Raw genomic sequence first — 22,383 nt, forward strand, 5'->3', positions numbered from 1 at the left:
CTATTTCATATGCTCCGCATTGAGCCCATTATTCTTGTTCCTTGAAAGATCAATATTTTCATGTAAACACCTTATTAAATTTACATATTTAATTTTAGTAAAACATTAAAAGTTTGATGTATTCAAAATGCTAGGTACTTAATTATTCTCTTATATATTTTAACTTCAAATCATCTTTAAAATTCAATAAAAAAAGTCTTTTACTTTTTGAACAAATACTTCCATTTTTTTTTGTCTTGTTAAAAAAAGACCAAAACAATCACTCATATTTTGAAAGATTTTCAATAGTATGTGAAGGGCAACTAGGAAACACATCATTATGCGCTGCAACTATAGAATAATTAAGCATATTCCGAAAATCAAATTGAGCCATTCTCATTCGTTACATCGACCCAACTAAAAAACCGGATTTTAAAATATTGGTTAACATCTATAGGTTCTTTGATTTGAATATAAATTCTGTTAACAATTTTATTAATTTAAAGTAATATTAAATAAAAATTTAAAAGTTGGTAAGAAAGACCATGGTCCAATGTCCAAGCTTATTATATCGATTACTAGTTTTTTTGAACAGACTCACTTAGATTCTATAATAGTTGTGAACCTGTGAGCCACCAGTCCTCCAAAATCCTACTTGGACCGGTAGTGAGAACCCGATCTTCAAAATCCTACAATGTTCGACTTGACCAGAGTGGATCACAATTCAAGCACAACTAGAGTTCACTAACTCAGGTGCACACTACTTGATGTGATGACCATTGCTCCAGAATTGGTCCCCATTTTTCAGCAACCGGCGATCCAAGGTTAGTCCTAAGTCGGTCTCAATCTCTGGTCGGTCTAAAGCAGTCCCAAATCAGTCTCATCAAACTAGTTGTTTAAGATCACTCGGTTTAATGAGAACGGGCACCTCATAGTTTAATTATTATGTTCGATCAAAAAGTTCGAATTAAAGGAATTTTCAATTTACAATGCAACCACAAATGTAAGGTAAATATCGAAGAATTTGCACAATTCGATATTTTAAAATGATAGTGAAAGAGAAAAATTTTAGGTTAATATAAAGTCATAGTCTCAGTGGATGGGGATGTACTCATGGTCAAAGTTGGTATCATAGCTTTGGAATATTGTTTTTCTCTTAATGACAAGATATTAAATGCAATGTGTATGTTGACGATGAATCACTGCAAAATTACACATATATTAAGGAAGGTTTAACCCATATGGAAAACGAGATTTTAGAAATTCGAAATGGAAAGAAGGTAAGAGACAGTGTCATCATATACTAATAACGATGTCGAAGAAATTGACAACGACTTCATTACCAACACTCAACGACGAAATCTAAGTTGTGTGCCAAATACATCACCAACATGACACCCTTAACTAAGATTACCTCTTTAAGAATTTCCCTAGATATATTGTTCCATTGATATGTTTATTACAAGTTATATAATATTATTCAATAACTTTTATCTTTTTTTATTAATTAATAATGAAGTTGTACATGAAATATTGAAGTTTTATATATTAATGTTATTAGATAAAACCATCCAAAAAAGACCGAACCGAAAAACACATATAACCGGGACGAAAATAAAACTGAAAAACTCAAACCCGCACAGAAAAATACAAACATAAAGACCGTGGGATTAAACTAGTCTAGAAACAAGGACAAACGTTAAAGACCCGGTCGGACCGCAAATTGCGAATATGCCCCCAGCCGCTCATACATTAAAATCCTATTCTGCTATACTCCCATAATCCCATTCCAAAGCCCATAACTGTTTGGAAGTAGAAATGTGCTTCGGGCAGAGCACCTTCAGGCCCACCTCACTTATCTGCTAGAAATCTACGATCTACTCTCTCATTGGTTACTTTATATTAAAGTGGAACCCACCAACTTTCCTGATCAATTTTCTTATCCACCACCTCATAATAATAATTAATAAACAAAACAATCCATTTTTTGCACAATAAATCACAAGTGTCTCTCCGTGTTGTATATCCTATATATAAATATAAATACCCCCACACCAATATGATCTATCTTCAACAATCTTAATTAGATATTTACAGATATCTCCAATGGCACTCCAGGCTACTACATCTTCTTTCGCTGTCCACAAGGAGGTTTGCTTGCCTTCCTAACTGTTTACAGTCTTTAATAAATGCTGCTGTTACTTGTTACTCACAATGCAGTACATTTGCAGGCTTCTTTGAAAGACTCCACCCTATTTGGAGTACCACTGTCAACTCATCTTAAAGTCGACTTCACATCATCAAAGAACAGGGTACGAAAACAAATCTTTTCTTTCAAAAAATTCCCATTCAAATTCAAACTCTAGACTTACTCAAGAATTGGAATTGTTGCTACAGAAGGAATTCACCCAAAGGGGAGCACTCAAAACAAAAGCTGTAGCCACCACAACTCCATCAGTCAACCAGGCATCAACCGAGGGCAAGAAAACCCTAAGAAAAGGTACAGTCGTCATCACCGGAGCTTCCTCAGGTCTAGGTCTAGCCACAGCAAAATCTCTAGCGGAAACTGGAAAATGGCACGTGATAATGGCTTGCAGAGACTTTCTAAAAGCAGAAAGAGCTGCAAAATCATCTGGAATGCCAAAAGAAAACTACACAGTCATGCATCTAGACCTCGCATCATTAGATAGTGTCAAACAATTTGTAGCAAACTTCAAACAATCAGGTCAACCTCTGGATGTGTTAGTCTGTAATGCAGCTGTTTACTTACCAACTGCAAAAGAACCCACTTACACAGCAGATGGTTTCGAGCTAAGTGTTGGAACAAATCACCTTGGTCACTTCCTTCTTGCACGCCTACTGCTCGACGAAATGAAACAATCAGATTACCCTTCAAAAAGACTCATAATTGTTGGTTCAATCACGGGTAACACCAACACTTTAGCTGGAAATGTCCCCCCAAAGGCTAACTTAGGAGACATGAGGGGTTTAGCAGGTGGTCTAAACGGGCTTAATAGTTCTGCCATGATCGATGGTGCTGATTTTGATGGAGCAAAAGCGTATAAAGACAGTAAGGTCTGTAACATGCTGATGATGCAGGAATTCCATCGCCGATTCCATGAAGAAACCGGAATCACATTCGCTTCTTTGTATCCCGGTTGTATTGCCACAACGGGTTTATTCCGGGAGCATATTCCGTTGTTCAGACTCCTATTCCCTCCCTTCCAAAAGTACATCACCAAAGGGTATGTTTCCGAGGATGAATCCGGAAAGAGACTTGCTCAGGTGAATATTCCAAATTTCCAATCTATTCCAACTTATAATAAACGATTTAATTTTTAACCAATCTGTTCATGATTTAGGTTGTGAGTGATCCAAGTTTGACAAAATCGGGTGTTTACTGGAGTTGGAATAACAACTCGGCTTCATTTGAGAATCAGTTGTCAGAAGAAGCTAGTGATGTCACCAAAGCACGTAAAGTATGGGAGATTAGTGAGAAACTAGTTGGGTTAGCTTAACTTTGGTTAAAATGTGAGCAAGAATAGGAAATGGTTTGAATGATATCCAGTAATAAAATCACTAGCCATTTAGAGGCTGTTTTCTTCTGATTAATAAGCTTTATGGATTCAACACTTAACCTGTCATATATTAAGATACCACCCAACTTGTAATGTATACAGTCATTCAGCCACTTTACATTTACACATACATGACTTAATGGAGAAAAAGAGTATTTATATCTCATAGGCAGGGAACCTAGCCATGGATGGATCTACCATGTCTAGAAAAAGATAAGCTGCACCTCCGATGCCTTCGAATAGTGAAAAAGGTCGATCACCTCCATGCATTGACCCTTGAGTTATAAGGGTTTGACTTTTATGATAGAGGAAGGTGGCAAAAGCCTTGGCTCTGTATAAGAACTTGATGTCGCCTGTTAAGCGATAAAGTGAAAGAAAAACGTACGCATTGCCACTGATTCCATGACAGATTCCAACTTTTTTAAGCAAACCGCGTTTCCATACCACCTCTCCCGCATCAATTGCTGCCTTTAAAAACTCATCACTTCCAAAAACCTATTAAGATTTTAACAAACTTGAGTGTTTTAGAAGATGTTTTAAGTTTAAGTTTATCAAATATCAATGGTTGAATACATACTGTGGCTGCTTTGGTGAGGGTAAGAGCCATCCCAGTAGCACCAAGGCACCAATCAATGAAGTGATCTGAAGTACTACCTTCACTTGATCGATAGTTTCCATTAGAAAAACGGTTGTTAATCATATAAATAAGTGTACCCTTAACATCTTTCAATTCATCTTCAGTCAACTCCATGTCCATTAAGACATTCATTATCCCTGCTAACCCATGAGCAGCTCCCCAATACCTTTTTCCATACCACTCATACATTAATGGACATTCACTAGTAGACATATTTCTACCAGCCTTGATAATTTCATCTTTGATTTCTCTCTGCAAACGTAATAAAAATCAAATTTTTTTGTAAAAAGAATGTAAAGATGACAATCACAAAGCTATACCATGTGGGTGGAGGATATAATGTTTTCACCAAGATTCTTGTTAATGAACAGACATGCCCATAAGTAACCTGTTCTACCAAAAAATAGTTCATTTGGGAGATCTTTAGGAAGCTTTATCTGTAACCAAAAACAAAATCCAATTGGCCAAATAAACAAAACAAGATCATCACATGAAAAACTACTACCTTTTTAAATCTTGTCAAATAGTGATTAAACAATTGATCATCGTTGCTTTGTTTGGCCACGACGACACCAAGAGCAGATACACCGGCCTGACCACAGATGAATGTCACAGGGCTGCGACTGCAAAAAACTACCCAATTTTATATCACCGGTTTAATAACAATCGTCTTGCTCAAAGACAGATATGGAAACAGAGAAGAAGGTTAACCTAAACCCAAAAGAGGCAGAATCGCAAGCTTTAAGAATATCTCTACATAAATCAAGATCTTTCTTGTTGTGGGTAACTTTGTAAGCTTTGAAAACGATCGAAGCTGTGCCTAGCGCACCAGTGTACAGCGTGTAATCGGTTAAACGTTTCCCGGTGTTTCCCCAAGTCTCCGACACAATCTATAATTGGGAACATGTGTAAATCAAAAATCAACACAAGGAAGAAAGGGAGAATACAGAAATTAAGGGAATAAAGAAGTAGAAAATACAGTTTGTTTGAGGTCGAAGGCTGCTCGTTTGAGTTGATCGGAAAACAGGTTGTAGGGAAGAGATAGAGTCTTTGTTAGGGGATTTGCAGTGGTTTCAGGTGGCGGTGGTTCTTCTTCTTTGATGAATTCCGGCATTTCATTTGGATAGAAACGATCCGCCATTTTGGGTTGACTTTGCTCTGATTCTTGGAGGCTAAAGTAGAAGCCACAAAGGTTTATTTAGGGAAAATGCTTTCGAGCTAAATTCCTTATAGATTTATGTGTTTTGGAAAAAGGGAATCGAATAATCCAACTGATACAATGATTGTCTTTTAAAAAAAATAATCAGTTTTTGTTTTTTTTAATAAAATGATTTTTTTTAAAACTATGAATAAGATGCATATATTTCTCTGGCTTCTTCTTGTGGGCCATACAATTATAAAGACCAATAAAGTGGTGTTTTCGTTCTAATCAACCTTTAAAAAAGGAAAATTTTCATATATATCCTTGCAAACACTGATAATTACGTATATATCCTTTCAAAGTTTATAATTACTTATATATCCTTCTAGGGATGAGCAAAAGGACCGAACCGGCCAGAACCGGCCCGAACCGGACCGGACCGGGGAACCGGCTTCGGCCAAAATCAAGAACCGAACCGGCCCGACGGTTCTACCGGTTTCGGTTCTACCGGTTCCCGGTTCCTACCGATTCTTGTCGTGTCTTCAAATGTTGGAACCGTTCCTTGAAAAATAGCATCATACGGTTCCGGTTTTTGCCGGTTCTACCGGTTCCGGTTCCTACCGGTTCCCGGTTCCAAAAATCCACAAAAATAACGTCCCGGTCCCGGCCCGACCGGTTCCATCGGGTTCCGGTACCGGTTCCGGCCGGTTCCCCGGTCCATATGCTCATCCCTATATCCTTCTTAGACTACTAAACTCTCATTTATATCCAATCTTATAATTTAATAAGATATAAATCGATTTAATATCAAAAAATGTATTTAAAAATCAAAAATACATGTAAGTTTACCAAAATACCCTTGCAAATCTCAATTGATCCTCAGCCGTAAGCCATTCATTGAGAACCACCGACAAAACCAAGTTCAATCTCCATCTCGCTTTTTCTGGTCTTCCTCCTCCTTCTTCCCTCTTAGCGCTCTACCGACTACCACCATAGGTAAGCCACAACATTGCCCTTCATGCTCTGCAACTTCAAAAAAAAAGTGTGCCGACCACTCCCCACCATTCTGTCCTAGCTACTTCACCATCCCCCTGTTCAAAAGCAGCACATTCGATCGTAGAATGCTCGGAGTAGCAGCCCTTGAGTCTCGACAAACCACTCCAGCTAACACTGGTAACCAAGGGAACACAATTTTTGCTTCAGCCCTCGAGTTCATACCCTAATTTGATTCAATTTTGGGTTTTTGAAATTGTAAGTTGTAAACGAAAAGTACATGTTTGTTGTGCACTGTACCTGTAGAGGTTTTCCCTCATAGTCAAAATCCTTCTGGCTAAATTTCATTTTCTTTTATTTTATCTTTTTACTATTATTTTATTTTGAAGTTTATTGTATAATTTTTGGCTGTATAAGTATGTACAAGATGGAAATCCAATTATAAAAATACAAGAAAAGCATTATTAAAGTTTCAGCTGATCAACCAAAGATCAGACTTCTCTTTCGCCCTATTCTAGCATAATATCACAGGTTTTAACTCATCAATTACTATTCAAATGTAATAAACAGTCGAATAGTTGGCTTTGGTGTTGTGTAGTTTTAACTTTCAACTTGTTGAAGTGTGCTTGTATCTTGTTTCATGGTATTCAGCTTCTATTTTAGTACATACTATGGATTTATGATGGTGCATATTTTGTACATCTTAGTGTCCTTATCTTCACATGATTGACCAAGTTTTTCCTGCAAATTTGTTTTACGCACCAACTGTTCGACTGTTCTTCAGTCAAGTCAAGATTTTCTTTTTCAGGAGAAGAAAAAACGAGATTACAATTAATAAATTCCAAAATCTAATCAAAGATACAACCAAAATTGCTTAAATCAGTAATAGATATAAACCTGTGATGAGAAAAACGAACTTGAATAGTGAAGAAGACATGAGCAGGAAGACCTGATGAAGCAAATGCGATGAATAAGACCCAAACTTCAGTTGACGTATGATTAGGATGTATCACGATGTCGAGTATGTTAAAGGAGAATCACGTGATATGGAGATTCACGTTGCCAAGATTAATCACCATTAATCATGATTTTAATTTAATCTTTTATTTGCAAAAGGGTATTTTGGTACTTTATATGTATTTTTAATTTTTTAATATATTTTTTGATATGAAATTGATTTATATCTTATTAAATTATATGATTGGATATAAATGAGAGTTTAGTAGGTTAAGAAGGATATATAAGTAATTATAAACTTTGAAAGGATATATATACGTAATTATCAGTATTTGCAAGGATATATATGAAATTTTCCCTTTAAAAAACACAATTTTAGTGTTTGGGATAACTTCACACACCAAATATAAAGGTCAAACTACTTGGCCTCTAAAATTCACAACTTTAGTGATTGGTTGGAATGCAAACACCATTTTAGTGTTAACAAATCACCAATTTAATGATTTATGGTTAGAGTTGCTTTAAGAAACAGTTCTTTGCTCCTATTGGACCAAAACCTTTCTTTTTTTTAAATTGATGCTGGCTCTTATCTCCTTAACATACCACCACCTACTGACCACAAGTGTTGTTCATGGGTTAGTTCTTAAACCAAGGTCACCGCCTTTTAAAGATACGTGTTTTCTCCTCCCAATTTTGGTGGTTTCGAGAAACTCCACCGCTTCTCTATCTTTCTTCCGATCGACAAATCCTAAACGTACCCCATCGCCATTACATCTTCTGCCTATATGTTTTTCCGGCTTTCATGAAAAGGTTTACGCATCGCATATTTCCTCCACCATCGTCTTCACCGAGAAGCCAGCCTCACCACCACCATCGACGTCCTTTTCATCCCTAGCCCAGATAAAATCGAAAGGAAAATCAAAGAAGAAACCACACATCCTCAGCAACACCATCCAACCACCCTCTAAGTATTCCGACCACCGGATGTAAGTAAGAAAATCATGAATTACGGCCTTTTATCCTTGCGGTTACGTAATTTGTGGTGAAAACAAAGCTTTTACCTCAGATGACGAATTCCTTCACTCATTGTGTTCATTAACAAATATTGCACTCTAACTGTTTGTTGATTTGCCACAACCTATCGAGGATAAATCAGAAGAGGGTTCAGTCCACAGAGGTAATTCAAATAAAATAAAGATAACACATTAAGTGATTCCAATTTTGGTTTTGATTTTCAAAAGTTTAAATAGATTAATTAATCGATTACTTCTTCAGATGTTGTTATTGCTAGAGTTTCAACAGAGAAGAAAGACATTCTAATTAGACCATGGGAAGAAAGCGAGAAATCAAAGAACAGCAAGAAAGCAGACTTACAAGCTGAATCGAAGAAGATTGAGATAACATTTACATCATATCATCGATAATCGATAATGAAATATGTTGAAATAAAATCATGTAATTGAAAAATAATTGTTAAGTACACCCCTTTTGGCAAGATCAAAATTTAGTTGAGCTGGAAAAAATTTACACCTTTTTTGGTAAGATCAAAATAAGAATCATCAAAGGGTAAGTGTAAAATTATTTATATACCTTTATTCCATATATTATTTTCTTAAAATAAGCATAATTTGCCAAAGAAAACACCATAAAAATATTAATCTTCAAGCAACAGGAGCACATTCAACCATTAAATTAAGGGCATTTTTGTCCTTTGTTGCATTCGCAGAAAAGATCAACAGGGAAGAGGTATTTATAATGCCACCAGTTATGTTAAATCTTAATACTTTCTTTATATGGTGTTGGCCACATGCTATTGTTCTATACAATTTCTTGATTACTGATTTGGTTGCTTTGATAAATTGTTAGAAAGGTGGTGGAGATTACTCGGTTTGATTCATAATATTCATATTATTTTTGATTTGCTTATTTCTAAGTTAGAGACTTGGCTTTAAATGTTATATGTGTAACTTCTTATTTCAAGATCTATTGGAATATTCTTACATTTTAACAAAGATTTTTGGCTGTGGAAACTGTTTTGCAGACCTTCAAATGTTAAATTCAACCAAAGCTACATCGATTGCATCATTAAAGGTTAAGGAAGCAGGGTTTTTTTTTTTTTTTTTTTCATTTTCACTTTATTTTTCGTACTTTTTTCTATGTCATATGGATCGATTATGCTTCACTCGCTTATTATTTGTGTGCAAAAGCGTGGAAATCTACTTCATTGGGATCGATTTTGTTTGTTTTTCTACAATTACGATAATATCTGCCTTCATGGTCGATCATCCCAAGGTATTCCGATCGTTTTTTCCTTGACTTTTTTTTGATAGAGATGAGTAGGGACTGTTTTTTCCATTTATGGCAATGCACTTTCATTTGTGTCTATTTTATAATTTGTAGCAAATCTCATTAAATTAATAAAAATGACCATGTATGGGCTTTTTAGCCATTTATATCAATGTACTTTTATTATATTTACAAAGATTCATTAAAATGTCCATTAATGGGGGATTTTATATTTATACCAACGTATTTTCAAATTAATTATTTAATTGGTCTTTAACTTATCTTTTTAAATAAATGGTAGAGCAAATTGCATATTTTGTGTTTGCATTAGACACCACCAAATTTATTTAGCTTAATAAATTATGAATAATTTATTAAGCTAAATAAATTTGGTTGTCTCTAAATTTAGTTATATTTTTTTGTCCCGATTCCATGAATTTATGATATTAAGGTTATATCAATTTCTGATGTTTTTAAATGATGCACCAAACTAATAAAATAATTTATAATTGTAACTATGGTTGTATAAATGGGCGAATTACACATACGTACTTTCTTATAAATTTAAGGTTTATGGATATGTTGGAAATGACTATGACCACGCCGTATACAGGACATCCAATTCCCGACTTTCCCCGAACCATAGCGAAGCAAGGGCATTCCCCCTAGTTTAAAATTAAATTAAAGATTGGTCATTTTTAATGTTTTTATTTTTGTGTTTAATTATAGTTTACTAGTATTTAAAAAAATAAATTCTTAATACTCTTTAACCTGTTGCAAAAAGTAAGTTATATATCATCAAGATTTCATTTCACATAAATTAGTTATCACAATACAAATAGTTTAGTGAGAAAAAAAACGGAAACAAGATCCCGCAGCTAAACTTTTTTGTATGATAAAATCAAATTTTTTGAAGACTACATCTATAGATCTAGGGGATATAACATTGTTATGTATAATCCGTTGTATTATATTAAGAAGTTTCATCGTGTCCGGTGCAAGGAAACAATGACAAATCTATAACAAAAAACAACGTGGTTCCTTATTTAAATGAAAATGAAAAAAATATGAAAATATAGGTCTTTTAGCAAAAATAAGCTAGGTCCTAACTTTTTTCTATATATATTTGTTGTATTGAAAAAAAAGGTAGGTCATAGGACCTACCTTGTGAATGCTTAGCTACGCCCCTACGAAGAAACCAAACATATCAAACGCAAATGGTATAAACACGTGTTGGTTTTCCAAGCGCGATTTCTCATGTTTTGTGACTTTGCATGTGATAGCTTTTAAAGCAGCATGTACCGCATTAAAACTCCCAACCCTCAAGCCCACGAGAGGGGATACTTATGTAAGATCCACACAAGTGTGTTCCCTCTAACTCATCTAAAAACCAAAACATCATTCGGTGTAAGAATTGACCTTCCTTTTGTCAGGTCAGTTAATTTATTACAAAAAATAATAATTAGATAAACTCATATATGTTTTAAATAATAATACAATATGCAAATGGACCCTTACTTTTTCTTCGTACCCAATACAATTTCCATAAATCATAGGTGGTGGTTGAACCCTCTATCACAGATTTGTCAGCGAACAACATTTCTTTGAACCAACTGAGGACCCCCATAATCCTCTTTATCATTAGACGGTTGTACGTTTGCATCCTTCGTAATGGTGATTTTGAAACTCTCAAGGGGGATTATATCATTGAGTTTGGTATCATAATAGTTGATACCCATTAGACATTTGTTGATACGGGTTCCCATAGATTTAAACCACGATGCATCTGCTGAAAAATAGCCACCTTCCCATTAACTATTTTATATAGTTGATGTGAGAGTCTGGAAATCTAAAACTCCCAAAAACCAGTGGGCCTGCGATATATTGATAGGGATGTAAACTTGCAAAACAAATGTTAGAATTAACTAATTATCAAATAACATTTTCTTATAAGTGATTATTACTTAGATAATGTAATTGAAATACAAGTATATTGTATCACACTCAAACCAGGTCAGGTAAATGGATCCATCAACTATGTTACACCACTCCTCTATATTTGTGTTGAAAGTCGTCGATACAAATATCCACCAAACATCATCTCATCCTTATCATCAACGAAATCCAGATCATATGATGTGTTGTCAATCAACACATGTAAAATAAAGTAAGTACCTAATTGATTGATTAGTGTGTAATGATCACATGTGTATGTAACTTACATCACATTCCAACCGGCCCGAGTCAATGTCCCTATAAATATGCATCTAAAACTCCATCGTTGTTATATAAGTGAGAAACTGGTGAACAAACAGTAGTGAAGCATCCCTTTTTTCATATAGAGTGTGAATGCTATCAGCTATACAATTGTCCCACGTTGGTGGGTGTTGGCGTGCAACGTCTTTCTTTTTCATATGTATCCATGGGGACCTCAACCATATAGATGTATGTGTTGCTGGATGGGTACGACTAAGAGCCAGCAGTAGCATTTTGTAATTTGCCTAGGAAATCTCTTTTATCTCCAACGAGTATACAAATGAAGGCGTAAGTATATTGTCTATCTATATAGTAGACTTCTGCTCCACTCCGTCAAACTGCAAAAAGAAAATATTATATTTAGTTAAGTTTTTAATAATACACGAACGTGTAAAAAATACATATGTAATTGTTGACGAACCTCATAGTCATGAGTCTAAAAGTCATCATCTTATAAAGTATCACGATCCTATATGCTAAATGGTTGTACAGGGGTAACCTTGTTACCCTAAAATCATTTAATAGTTTCATGTAATTAAATTATCAACAATGCAATAAGAATGTACCATAAAGTTAAATAAGAATGTAAGGGAGTTAAATAAGAATGTACCTCCAACCTATGTGAGATACCAACAGTCTTTGTGACAACCTTATTATTAGGATGTACCACAACTTTGAGTTGTAAAATATGTATACCATGTGCTATCAACTCCCTCTGAAATTCTTAAAGCTCCTTTGTAAGTCCATTATATTATTTTGTCCTTATATAAGGTACACTTTGTGGTGGTGGTGGTGGGGGGTTGGATGCATATAAACATATTCTATCATCTCATCGTGCCTATTTTTGTGGAGGCTCATAATTAGATGACTTTGCGATGTGATGACGTGAGAGGCGGTGCCCTATGAACATATGAAGTAAGTAAAGTATCGTATTCAATCCATACGAAGCTAAAAGACCACTAGACCGCAAGACTCTCATCTTTTTTCGACTGCAACTTCTCTATAAGTTTATTCCCCCCTAACATAATTATAGATCAATTGTTAACTTCATTATACATAGGGGTGAAAATGAAAATTTTATAAATATAAGCATACCTTTTGAACGTCAATGAAGTTTTCATATTGATGCTTCTTTAAAATCCTAATCTTGAACCATCCAACAACCAAATGGATTACATTCGTTTGTCGGGTAGCAAACAAATAGCTGAATGAAAAACTCCAGAAAATCCATATCTTAAATAATCATGTATTAAACATATTAGCAAACATAAAACATTAAATTGATAAATAATAATCATGTATTTTACCTTAAAAATATTTTTAAATATGTCAGTTTTTTAGGTTTTGTTTTGTTTTTCTTTTTTTTTTTGTTTTGTTTTTTTTTTGACGGGATGAATAAGCTTATTGAATATCGTCTCTAGCATATTAGCAAACATAAAACATTAAATCAATAATCATGTATTTGACATTAAAAACATATAAAAATCCGCTAGGTTGTATGTCAATTTTTGAGGTTGTGTTTCTTTTTCTTTGATGGAATGAATAAGCTTATAAAGCTCATCTCTAGCTGAAATTACAATTGATACCAAATTATTTTCCTCCACAGATATCCGCGACACCAAAAAAATGCACAATTAATTCTGTAAATAACATTACTAATAATATTTATAATTTAACGACATGATACAGGTTGAAATCATCAAAGTTGGACACCAAATTGAAATACTCATCCTTCACGTTTTGACGAGGTAACCGGCCGTTAAACCCCTTCTTCAACAAATATATTATACATACTCGGACCGCATCCTCCTTCAATAACTCATTACTGATGTTTCAAAGACATTAATAAAATCTTTCAATTTTACAGAATCAATCGTCTGACCGTGGGAAAGACACATAATTAGAAGGCGTGACCGGAATCCAAAGATACAAAATATTCACCAAACTGTGAGCATAGGAAATGGTTTTAATGATATTCAACAATAAAAACCACAAGCCACTTACAGGTTGTTTTTCTTTGATTAATAAGCTTTATGGATTCAACACTTATTGACCTAATGTTTCTTTTTAACGTAAAATGCACAAGATTGCTTTAATACATCAAGCAAATAAAACCTGTCATATATTAAGAGTTAAGACACCACCCAACTTGTAATGTATACATCACTTTATTCAGTCATTCGGCTACTTTACATTTACACATACATACGTGACTTGATGGAGAAAAAGACTATTTATATCTCATAGGCAGGGAACCTAGCCATGGATGGATCTACCATGTCTAGAAAAAGATAAGCTGTACCTCCAATGCCTTCAAATAGTGAAAAGGGTCGATCACCTCCATGCATTGACCCTTGAGTTATAAGGGTTTGACTTTTATGATAGAGGAAGGTGGCAAAAGCTTTGGCTCTGTATAAGAACTTGATGTCACCTGTTAAGCGATAAAGGGAAAGAAAAACGTACGCATTGCCACTGATTCCATGACAGATTCCAACTTTTTTAAGTAAACCGCGTTTCCATACCACCTCTCCCGCATCAATTGCTGCCTTTAAAAACTCATCACTTCCAAAAACCTATTAAGATTTTAACAAACTTGAGTGTTTTAGAAGATTTTTTAAGTTTAAGTTTATCAAATATCAATGGTTGAATACATACTGTGGCTGCTTTGGTGAGTGTAAGAACCATCCCAGGAGCACCATGGCACCAATGAATTAAGTGGTCTGAATTACTACTTTCACTTGATCGATAGTTTCCACTAGAAAAACGGTTGTTAATCATGTAAATAAGTGTACCCTTAACATCTTTCAATTCATCTTCAGTCAACTCCATGTCCATTAAGACATTCATTATCCCTGCTAACCCATGAGCAGCTCCCCAATACCTTTTTCCATACCACTCATACATTAATGGACATTCACTAGTAGACATATTTCTACCAGCCTTGATAATTTCATCTTTGATTTCTCTCTGCAAACATAATAAAAATCAATTCTTTTTGCAAAAAGAATGTAAAGATGACAGACAATCACAAAGCTTTACCATGTGGGTGGAGGATATAATGTTTTCACCAAGATTCTTGTTAATGAACAAACATGCCCATAAGTAACCTGCTCTACCATATAATAGTTCATTTGGAAGATCTTTAGGAAGCTTAATCTGTAATGAAAAATAAAATCAAAATCCAATTGGCCCCATGAACACAATAAGAGCACACGTCATGTTTAATTACATCATCAAATGAATAACTACTACCTCTTTAAATCTTGTCAAATAGTGATTAAACAAGTGATCATCGTTGCTTTGTTTGGCCACGACGACACCAAGAGCAGATACACCGGCCTGACCACAGATGAATGTCACACGGCTGCGATCGCAATAAACTATTAATAACAATCGTCTTGCTCAAAAACAGATATGGAAACAGAGAATAATGTAAACCTAGAGCCAACAGAGGCGGAATCGCAAGCTTTAAGAATGTCTTTACATAAATCAAGATCTTTTTTGGTGTGGGTAACTTTGTAAGCTTTGAAAACCATGAAAGCTGTGCCTAAGGCACCTGTGTACAGTGTGTAATCCTTTAAACGTTTCCCGGTGTTTCCCCAAGTTTCCAACACAATCTATAATTGGGAACATGTGTAAATCAAAAATCAACACAAGGAAGAAAGGGAGAAAACAGAAATTAAGGGAATAAAGAAGTAGAAAATACAGTGTCTTTGAGGTCGAAGGCTGCTCGTTTGAGTTGATCGGAGAATAGGTTGTAGGGAAGAGATAGAGTCTTTGTCAGGGGATTTGTGGTGGTTTCAGGTGGCGGTGGTTCTTCTTCTTTGATGAATTCCGGCATTTCATTTGGATAGAAACGATCAGCCATTTTGGGTTGTGTTCGTTTGGACTTTGGAAGATGTGATCAGATTCTTGGAGGCTAAGGTAGAACCGTAGAAGCCAGAAGGTTTAGGGAAAATGCTTTCGAGCTAAATTGCTTATTGATTTATGTTCTAAATGATTTTTTTTTTGGGAAAAAGAAAATGCATTTGAATTGCTTATTGATATAATATGTGTGTCGGAAAAAGGAAACAGCTAAATTGCTTCTTGATTTACGTGTTTTGTAAAAAGGAATTCAATAATCTACACGGGCAGAGTTTCGAACCGAAAAACTATTTTTTTCTTGGAGCCTTCGGACTTTCTGGGGCTTCCTTCGGGGCTAAGGGTTTCCTAGGCTTTAGGGGGTTTAGGGAGAGAGAGAGAGAGAGAGAGAGAGAGAGAAAGTGGAAATGAGTGAGAAGGCCGGCTGCCCTCATATGTCTTTTATAGGTGGGGCCTCGCAGGTACGTTGGGCGTATCGAAGCTCTACGCAGGGCGTACTGCTTGGTTCGTACAACACGTGGCGAGATTTCGTTGGTGGTGCGTGGCTCATCTCGGACCGCAGAAGACAGAAGTACGTTGGGTGTTCCGAGCTCCGTACGCGGGGCGTAGTGCGAACGCTAGGCGTCCGAAGGTGTGCTGGGCGTACCCCCTCGCACAGTCTTCGTGATTTCTCACTCCAACTTCAAAAATTCATATCTTTTGTGTACGAGCTCCGTTTCCGACGCTCCTTATATTCATGCGTAGGCGGGACCGTACTCTACAACTTTCGTTTAGACATTGTCAGCTAATTCTCGACCGATTTTAAATTTATATTCTTTAACAAACCGGGACAAGATTAATCTGTTAAAAACTCATAACTTCTTTATCCGATGTCCGTTTTCGTCTGTCTTTTTACCGTTGCGCTACTATTAACGAGATCTTCGATTCTCGTTTAGGTTGTGTCAGCTAAAAACCGCTCGATCGTATATTTGAATTTCGGACTGTGCACTGTTGATCCGAAACTTAGAAAAATCATAACTTCCTCATACGAAGTCAGATTTTGGGCATTCTTTTTATGTATGCCCTCGGTTTAACGAACACTATGACTTTCGTTTAGATTGCTAGGGCTAAAAAGTCATCTATCATAAATTCACTATTTACATCACGCAGTGTCGTGCCGGTTCTGCCGCGAATCTTCGACAAGTCACAACTTCTTCGTTATAACTCGGATTTCGGCGTTCTTTGTATGTCCGGAATCCTTGTCATGACCACTACAACTTCCTTCGTAGATATCGGATTTATCTAACATTTTATTTTTGACGTTTATTTTTATCCTTTATTTATTATATTATTATAAACAAGTAATAAGCACATAATTCACATAATATTCAAGTAATTCATATTTATTACTTTAAAATGGGTTAAAATGGTTGACCTAGACTATTACAACATAATTAGTGCTTAGCCCTGAAACACGGGCGTTACAATTCTCTCGCCCTTAGGATGATTCCGTCCCGGAATCATGCATCAGCAAACAAATGCGGATAGCGACTTATCATGTCACTCTCCGTTTCCCATATGAGGTTCGACCCATTCGAATGTTTCCATCGCACAAGCACTAAGTCAACCATCTTGGGTCGCAACTTCTTCATCTTACGGTCAACAATTGCCTCGTGCTCTTCAATTAGCCTCTTATTCTCATTCATCCTTAACTCTGAAATTTGAATTATGTCGGGAACTTCTCCCATGAACTTCCTCAAATAACACACATGGAATGTGTCATGGATACCATCTAGTTCTTCTAGTAGTTCTAGCTTGTAAGCTTGGTTCCCAATCCTCTGAAGAACTTTGAACTGTCCAATAAACCTTGGACTCAACTTTCCTCATTTCCCAAATCTTATAAGTCCCTTCCATGGTGAGACTTTAAGCAAAATCGAATCTCCAACTTCGAATGTCATCGATCGTCTCTTCTTGTCAGCATAACTCTTTTGACGATCCTGAGCTACTAACGTCTTTTCCCTAATTACTTTTCAACTTTTCAGCAGTTTGATGGACTATCTTGGGGCCCATAAACTTCTTTTCTCCGGCTTCAAGCCAACAAGACGGCGTACGACACTTTTGTCCATATAAGGCTTGATAGAGTGCCATCTTGATGCTCAAATGATGACTATGATGGGTTTAAGCCATAAGAACATCCTATGTGCTCATGCAAACCCTAATGCTTGGATCTAGGTTTCTCTATTGTACATGCAATGTATCTAAGACTTACAATCTTAGATCTAACATATTATAAACTGAAATTAGGGTTTAGAGAATTACCTTTGATTGTTATGTAGCAATAACAATCTCAATTCCTCCTTGTAATGACTTTAGAAAGCTTAGAGTCACAATTGTCACTCCTCTAATGGCTCACAAACACCAAGATCAAGAGAATGAAGAATAAGGAGAGAGGAGGCTGCCCAAAACGTCCAGAAACCCTAGTGGAACTCTTAGCCACGTTTTTGGGGCTTAAGGGTACTATATATACATGTAGGCTATTAGAGTTTTCAACTAGGAAACCCTAATCTAACTGCTTAAGCCCTAAGCAGCCCATGGACCCTTTTAAATATCCCTTGGACGATTTCTAATGGGTTTCCCCATAGAATTCGTCCAACCTATTATTCTAAGGTGATCCATAGCCCAAATGCAATTATCGTATAATTACAGTTCCAGTCCCTTAAGTTTAATTAATCTCTTTTAGCCACAAAATTAATTATCAATTAATTTTTGACTAATATTAATTAAACAATATGATTTCTCCTTTAATATATTATTCTCATAATATATTAATAAATCATAATTAATCCTTTCTCTCCATAATTCATCCTATCAAGTTGCTTTGGTGAAGGCAACCCAAAAGGACTATGCACCATCGGGTCAAGTACATACCAAATAGTTATGGACTTAGACACTAATCCAACAGTCTCCCACTTGGATAAGTCTAATAACTATTCTGCATATGACTTCAGATCCTGATCTGCAATCGTAGCTTCCAAAAGCTGCTGTCAACTCTGATCTTATCAGAAACGTGTGTCCTTTAGATAAGGGATCATATATTCCTCCATTCTAGATATCGTATAGACGTGAGACATGAATTCGAATCATTCTCTCTATACTGTTTCCTGACTTCCGATTTATGACGACCGACAACAGACTACAATTGATCACATCAAATTAGTCTCGGCTTGGCCAAGCGCTTATGTGCCATCCCTAAATCATCGAGGGGCTCAAAGATATCGTTTTTATCCTACTTTGGATAAAAGGAACGGATAAACTTTGATTCAATGCTTGCTTGCACTCACTTACCGAATCACACACAACAATATATTTTATAACACCAAGTTAATGGTGCATTTACATATTATCAATGTGCAACCGACTCGAAAGATACAACTCACACATCTCGGTTTCAAGAATATAAGATGTTATCGTCTCACCAATCATTCGCGATACAATTCATGAAGTGATCCAAGTGAGCGTGGGTTTAATCCAATGCTTAAATCGTATTCATAAGCACTCATGAACGTCGCAGCAAACATTTGCTTATGTCTAATACACTTTAGACAATCCACACACCAATTCACGACAGTCTTTATTCATACCTACTTCCAACATATGAACGACTGTGGTCTATTCGAATAATTTGATTATTCTGAAATAATTAACTATTCAGGAAGTCAAAACATGCAAAGTGAAACACAAGAATAATACTAATCCCATATGGCCCCAAACTCTGGGTATAAATAAAACATTTTATTTAATCACCATATTGATTACTCATTATTTGTTGTTTTGGGTAATCAACTTCTTACTTGAATTATTACTACACTTTTCCCATGCTCTTAGCATGCACACAATGTTTACCTACGGTCCTTACTTTGTGAAATAGATCAAATGAACACATTTCCAATCATACTCATTTCACAACTCCCAATCCCTTTCACAAGTGTAAGAATATCAAATTCTTGCTACTTATAGAATATGCTAGATTCTAACATTTTATGCAATGATCCTTTCGTAACGTCATAGCACAAAAATCACAATGACTATTGCCAATGAAATTACAAAGTCCTCTATTTGAGATTGTTACAATACAACTCCATAGACATGATGTCTCTCACTCAAAGTACATTCCTTTGAACATCCTTTTGCATAAAATTTTCTAATCTAGACATAGACTCTCAATATCCAACTCCTAATATGGAAACATTTCCATATTTGCCATATGACAACTTATTCTTAATAGAATCTTATCTATTCATAATAATGTCGATATGGTCCATCCAATACCATACTTCCAACTACTCACAAACGACCAATCCTCAGCGAGCTTTGGATCGTCCTTTGATAGTTGTTTAATTATCTTAGTCAAAACCGATTCTTGTCCTTTTTCCCTCTAAATGCGCTAGACATTTGGAAAATTTTTAGAATGGTCAAATATTATAGCATTTGCAATCAATCCTATATCCGAAGCGTATGGGACACGATGCATAATGTCTTACATAAAGATACGATACTTTATCAATCTTTTGCCATAATATTTTATGTGTCACGTTCTCACAATTCGAACTATGAAGAGGGATGCCATAATTATAATCGAAATTTGAGAACGCACTACGTATCCTTGACTAAATTTATTAACATTCCACAACCTAAGCCTTTAGATTTGAAATGAAGCATAATATTCTCTCCCTTAATTATAGCAAAACAACTATTCAACCATTACGACTTTGCAAAGTGTAACTCTTGTTTTTCTATAATTAATGTTGCTAACTTGCAATACTTGCCATAATAATCACACAAGCACAACATTTATGCTCCCACTATCATGATGATTATTATCATATAAGCATAACACTTATGCTCCCACTAGCTTTGACATGTATTCAAAAAACAGCTTAACTTCCAGAAAAAACAATACCTATTGAATTTCTTAAGTTCATATTTCTAATACTTAATGCTTTGATAATCCTTTATCTAAGCTCCTCAAACTTATACACCTTTGCCTTAGATAGCTCATATGTGTGTCTAAACAATTCAGACAATTGTCAAATCTCACAATTCGAATCATGGAAAGGGATACCGTAACCATAATCGAATTTGAGAATACAATTTTCACAATCACTATCTTCTTAAAATCTCTCTTAGTGGAAGCATTTCCTCACAGTCATTTTCATGAAGGAGATAATCTTATGACACTTAGATTTTAATGGTGTATGTGTTCCTATCCATGCGAATATGTCAAAACCAAGGTTTGCGACAAATTCAAACTCATATGGACCAAATTTTCTCAATCTTGATTTCTTGCGTTATGGTAACACGAGTGCCCACCATGTCTTCCAAGTAATTAAGCAGCTGACCCTTTCCTATCAATGTACTTTCCATTGATCAAGGTGCTTGCATTTTATGCGTTCAAATGAGAACTCATAGAACTCACATGCATAAATAACTCAATTGGAACGGCACAGAAACAAGATAGTGTCAACACGATAGGTTGTAAACCTCAAGTCGTGTGCTAGTGATGATCGGTAAGGTTTATTCTTGATTAGTTCTTGAAACTTTTCAAGACCATTAAGACTCCCACTAACTCCTTGACATATAAGATTCTCTTGTCATGAAACATTTCTTGACAAAAACAAATATTCAAGAGTTAGTGCAGTTCTTATCAAGACAAAACATTTCACAAAATTGGTCCTAGTTGGTGTTTGTCTTATCCAAGACATCACAACTTTCCAATTTCAAATGTGCAAGAATAAGAAAACCTTTTTCAAATTCCACATTTGATTAATGTTATAAACCTTCTTAAGACTTGTCACACAATGTCACAATCTTAACTCTAAGACTTGTTTTGGAACGAAGTATGATTGACTTCTTGATTTAACCATTTCTTCAACTCTTGATTCCTCTTCTCAGACATACAATTGTACTAAGACTCACTTAGAGGATCAATTGAGATATGGTTCTTAATCATTAAGACCTATCATAAAACATAATAAAAGGTACTCTCCCTTCTTCTTAGAATAGAGAAACTTTTATCTTTCTGCCTACTTGATTGTTCTTATTCGTCCTGCTATTGATTTAAACTCTTTCAATCAATTCAGAACTACACTTAATGTTATAAGTATAATCATATTTACTAAACCTTTAGTAAATCATGACGAATATCTTTGTTACTTTTGTGGTGGACTTGATCAACACACAACTTTGTGTACTCGATCTCCTAGTCCTTCACTTGACACTTTGTCAACGAATTAGTCTAATTTCCAAATATGAAATTTCTCATTCATCATGCAACCAAGTTGCATGATTCCAAGTTTCTGTCCAATTGAAACTTGGGCAATGAGAAACTCTCCCTATTTGGTAAATTCTCGACATTTCCACAAATAACATAATTAAGAATCAAATCCATTACTGCTAATAATAAAAACATTCAAACATCAATTTTTCATACACGCCATTGCAAGGATAAATAAATAATATAAAATCAAAATTTATTTTATTGCGGAAAAATTTGTCCTTACAATGCAATTCATTGAAAAACTATGCTAATACATATTTCTTAGCAATCTTATTCTAACTCCAAGTAATAGCTCAAGAATCTAATCTTCAAGTAATGCGATCGAAATCCATTTCTTCACGATTAGATTCGGCTCACTTCTTCCCTTAAGCTTCCTCTC

The 22,383-nt window shown here is 35.3% G+C and overlaps 3 protein-coding genes and 1 long non-coding RNA gene across 4 annotated transcripts; 2 read left to right on the forward strand and 2 right to left on the reverse strand.

Moving 5' to 3' along the window:
- The first annotated feature begins 1,972 nt into the window (after positions 1-1,972).
- LOC111910535 (protochlorophyllide reductase, chloroplastic) lies at positions 1,973-3,594 on the forward strand. Its single transcript, XM_023906369.3, has 4 exons — positions 1,973-2,130; positions 2,211-2,291; positions 2,377-3,264; positions 3,342-3,594. Exons 1-4 carry the CDS (start codon positions 2,086-2,088, stop codon positions 3,495-3,497), a joined length of 1,170 nt encoding a protein of 389 aa, XP_023762137.1. The 5' UTR covers positions 1,973-2,085; the 3' UTR covers positions 3,498-3,594.
- Positions 3,595-3,596: 2 nt separating this feature from the next.
- Positions 3,597-5,440, reverse strand: LOC111910534 (lanC-like protein GCR2). Its single transcript, XM_023906368.3, has 6 exons — positions 5,174-5,440; positions 4,906-5,084; positions 4,700-4,817; positions 4,515-4,631; positions 4,135-4,446; positions 3,597-4,052 (listed from the first exon to the last, which is right to left on the reverse strand). Exons 1-6 carry the CDS (start codon positions 5,333-5,335, stop codon positions 3,714-3,716), a joined length of 1,227 nt encoding a protein of 408 aa, XP_023762136.1. The 5' UTR covers positions 5,336-5,440; the 3' UTR covers positions 3,597-3,713.
- Positions 5,441-7,782: 2,342 nt separating this feature from the next.
- On the forward strand, positions 7,783-9,783 carry LOC111910536 (uncharacterized). Its single transcript, XR_008224215.1, has 2 exons — positions 7,783-8,462; positions 8,561-9,783. It is a non-coding gene; the product is annotated as an uncharacterized LOC111910536 (long non-coding RNA).
- A 4,144-nt stretch (positions 9,784-13,927) lies between these two features.
- On the reverse strand, positions 13,928-15,830 carry LOC111910537 (lanC-like protein GCR2). Its single transcript, XM_023906371.3, has 6 exons — positions 15,534-15,830; positions 15,266-15,444; positions 15,080-15,191; positions 14,867-14,983; positions 14,483-14,794; positions 13,928-14,400 (listed from the first exon to the last, which is right to left on the reverse strand). Exons 1-6 carry the CDS (start codon positions 15,693-15,695, stop codon positions 14,062-14,064), a joined length of 1,221 nt encoding a protein of 406 aa, XP_023762139.1. The 5' UTR covers positions 15,696-15,830; the 3' UTR covers positions 13,928-14,061.
- Between the last annotated feature and the right edge of the window lie 6,553 nt (positions 15,831-22,383).

This window comes from Lactuca sativa, chromosome 5 (assembly GCF_002870075.4).
Source record: "Lactuca sativa cultivar Salinas chromosome 5, Lsat_Salinas_v11, whole genome shotgun sequence".
Classification (NCBI taxonomy): domain Eukaryota; kingdom Viridiplantae; phylum Streptophyta; class Magnoliopsida; order Asterales; family Asteraceae; genus Lactuca; species Lactuca sativa.

Bases quoted from the DNA above. Each gene is read 5' to 3' on its own strand.
- LOC111910535 (XM_023906369.3), top strand. From the start codon at position 2,086: ATGGCACTCCAGGCTACTACATCTTCTTTCGCTGTCCACAAGGAG. The intron at 2,131-2,210 runs GTTTGCTTGCCT...GTACATTTGCAG, and splicing joins CTTTCGCTGTCCACAAGGAG to GCTTCTTTGAAAGACTCCAC. The intron at 3,265-3,341 runs GTGAATATTCCA...TTCATGATTTAG, and splicing joins CCGGAAAGAGACTTGCTCAG to GTTGTGAGTGATCCAAGTTT.
- LOC111910534 (XM_023906368.3), bottom strand. From the start codon at position 5,335: ATGGCGGATCGTTTCTATCCAAATGAAATGCCGGAATTCATCAAAGAA. The intron at 4,632-4,699 runs GTAGTAGTTTTT...TTTTGGTTACAG, and splicing joins ATTTGACAAGATTTAAAAAG to ATAAAGCTTCCTAAAGATCT. The intron at 4,053-4,134 runs GTATGTATTCAA...AAATCTTAATAG, and splicing joins CCCTCACCAAAGCAGCCACA to GTTTTTGGAAGTGATGAGTT.
- LOC111910537 (XM_023906371.3), bottom strand. From the start codon at position 15,695: ATGGCTGATCGTTTCTATCCAAATGAAATGCCGGAATTCATCAAAGAA. The intron at 15,192-15,265 runs GTTTACATTATT...TTGCGATCGCAG, and splicing joins TCCGCCTCTGTTGGCTCTAG to CCGTGTGACATTCATCTGTG. The intron at 14,795-14,866 runs GTAAAGCTTTGT...TTATGTTTGCAG, and splicing joins TTATATCCTCCACCCACATG to AGAGAAATCAAAGATGAAAT.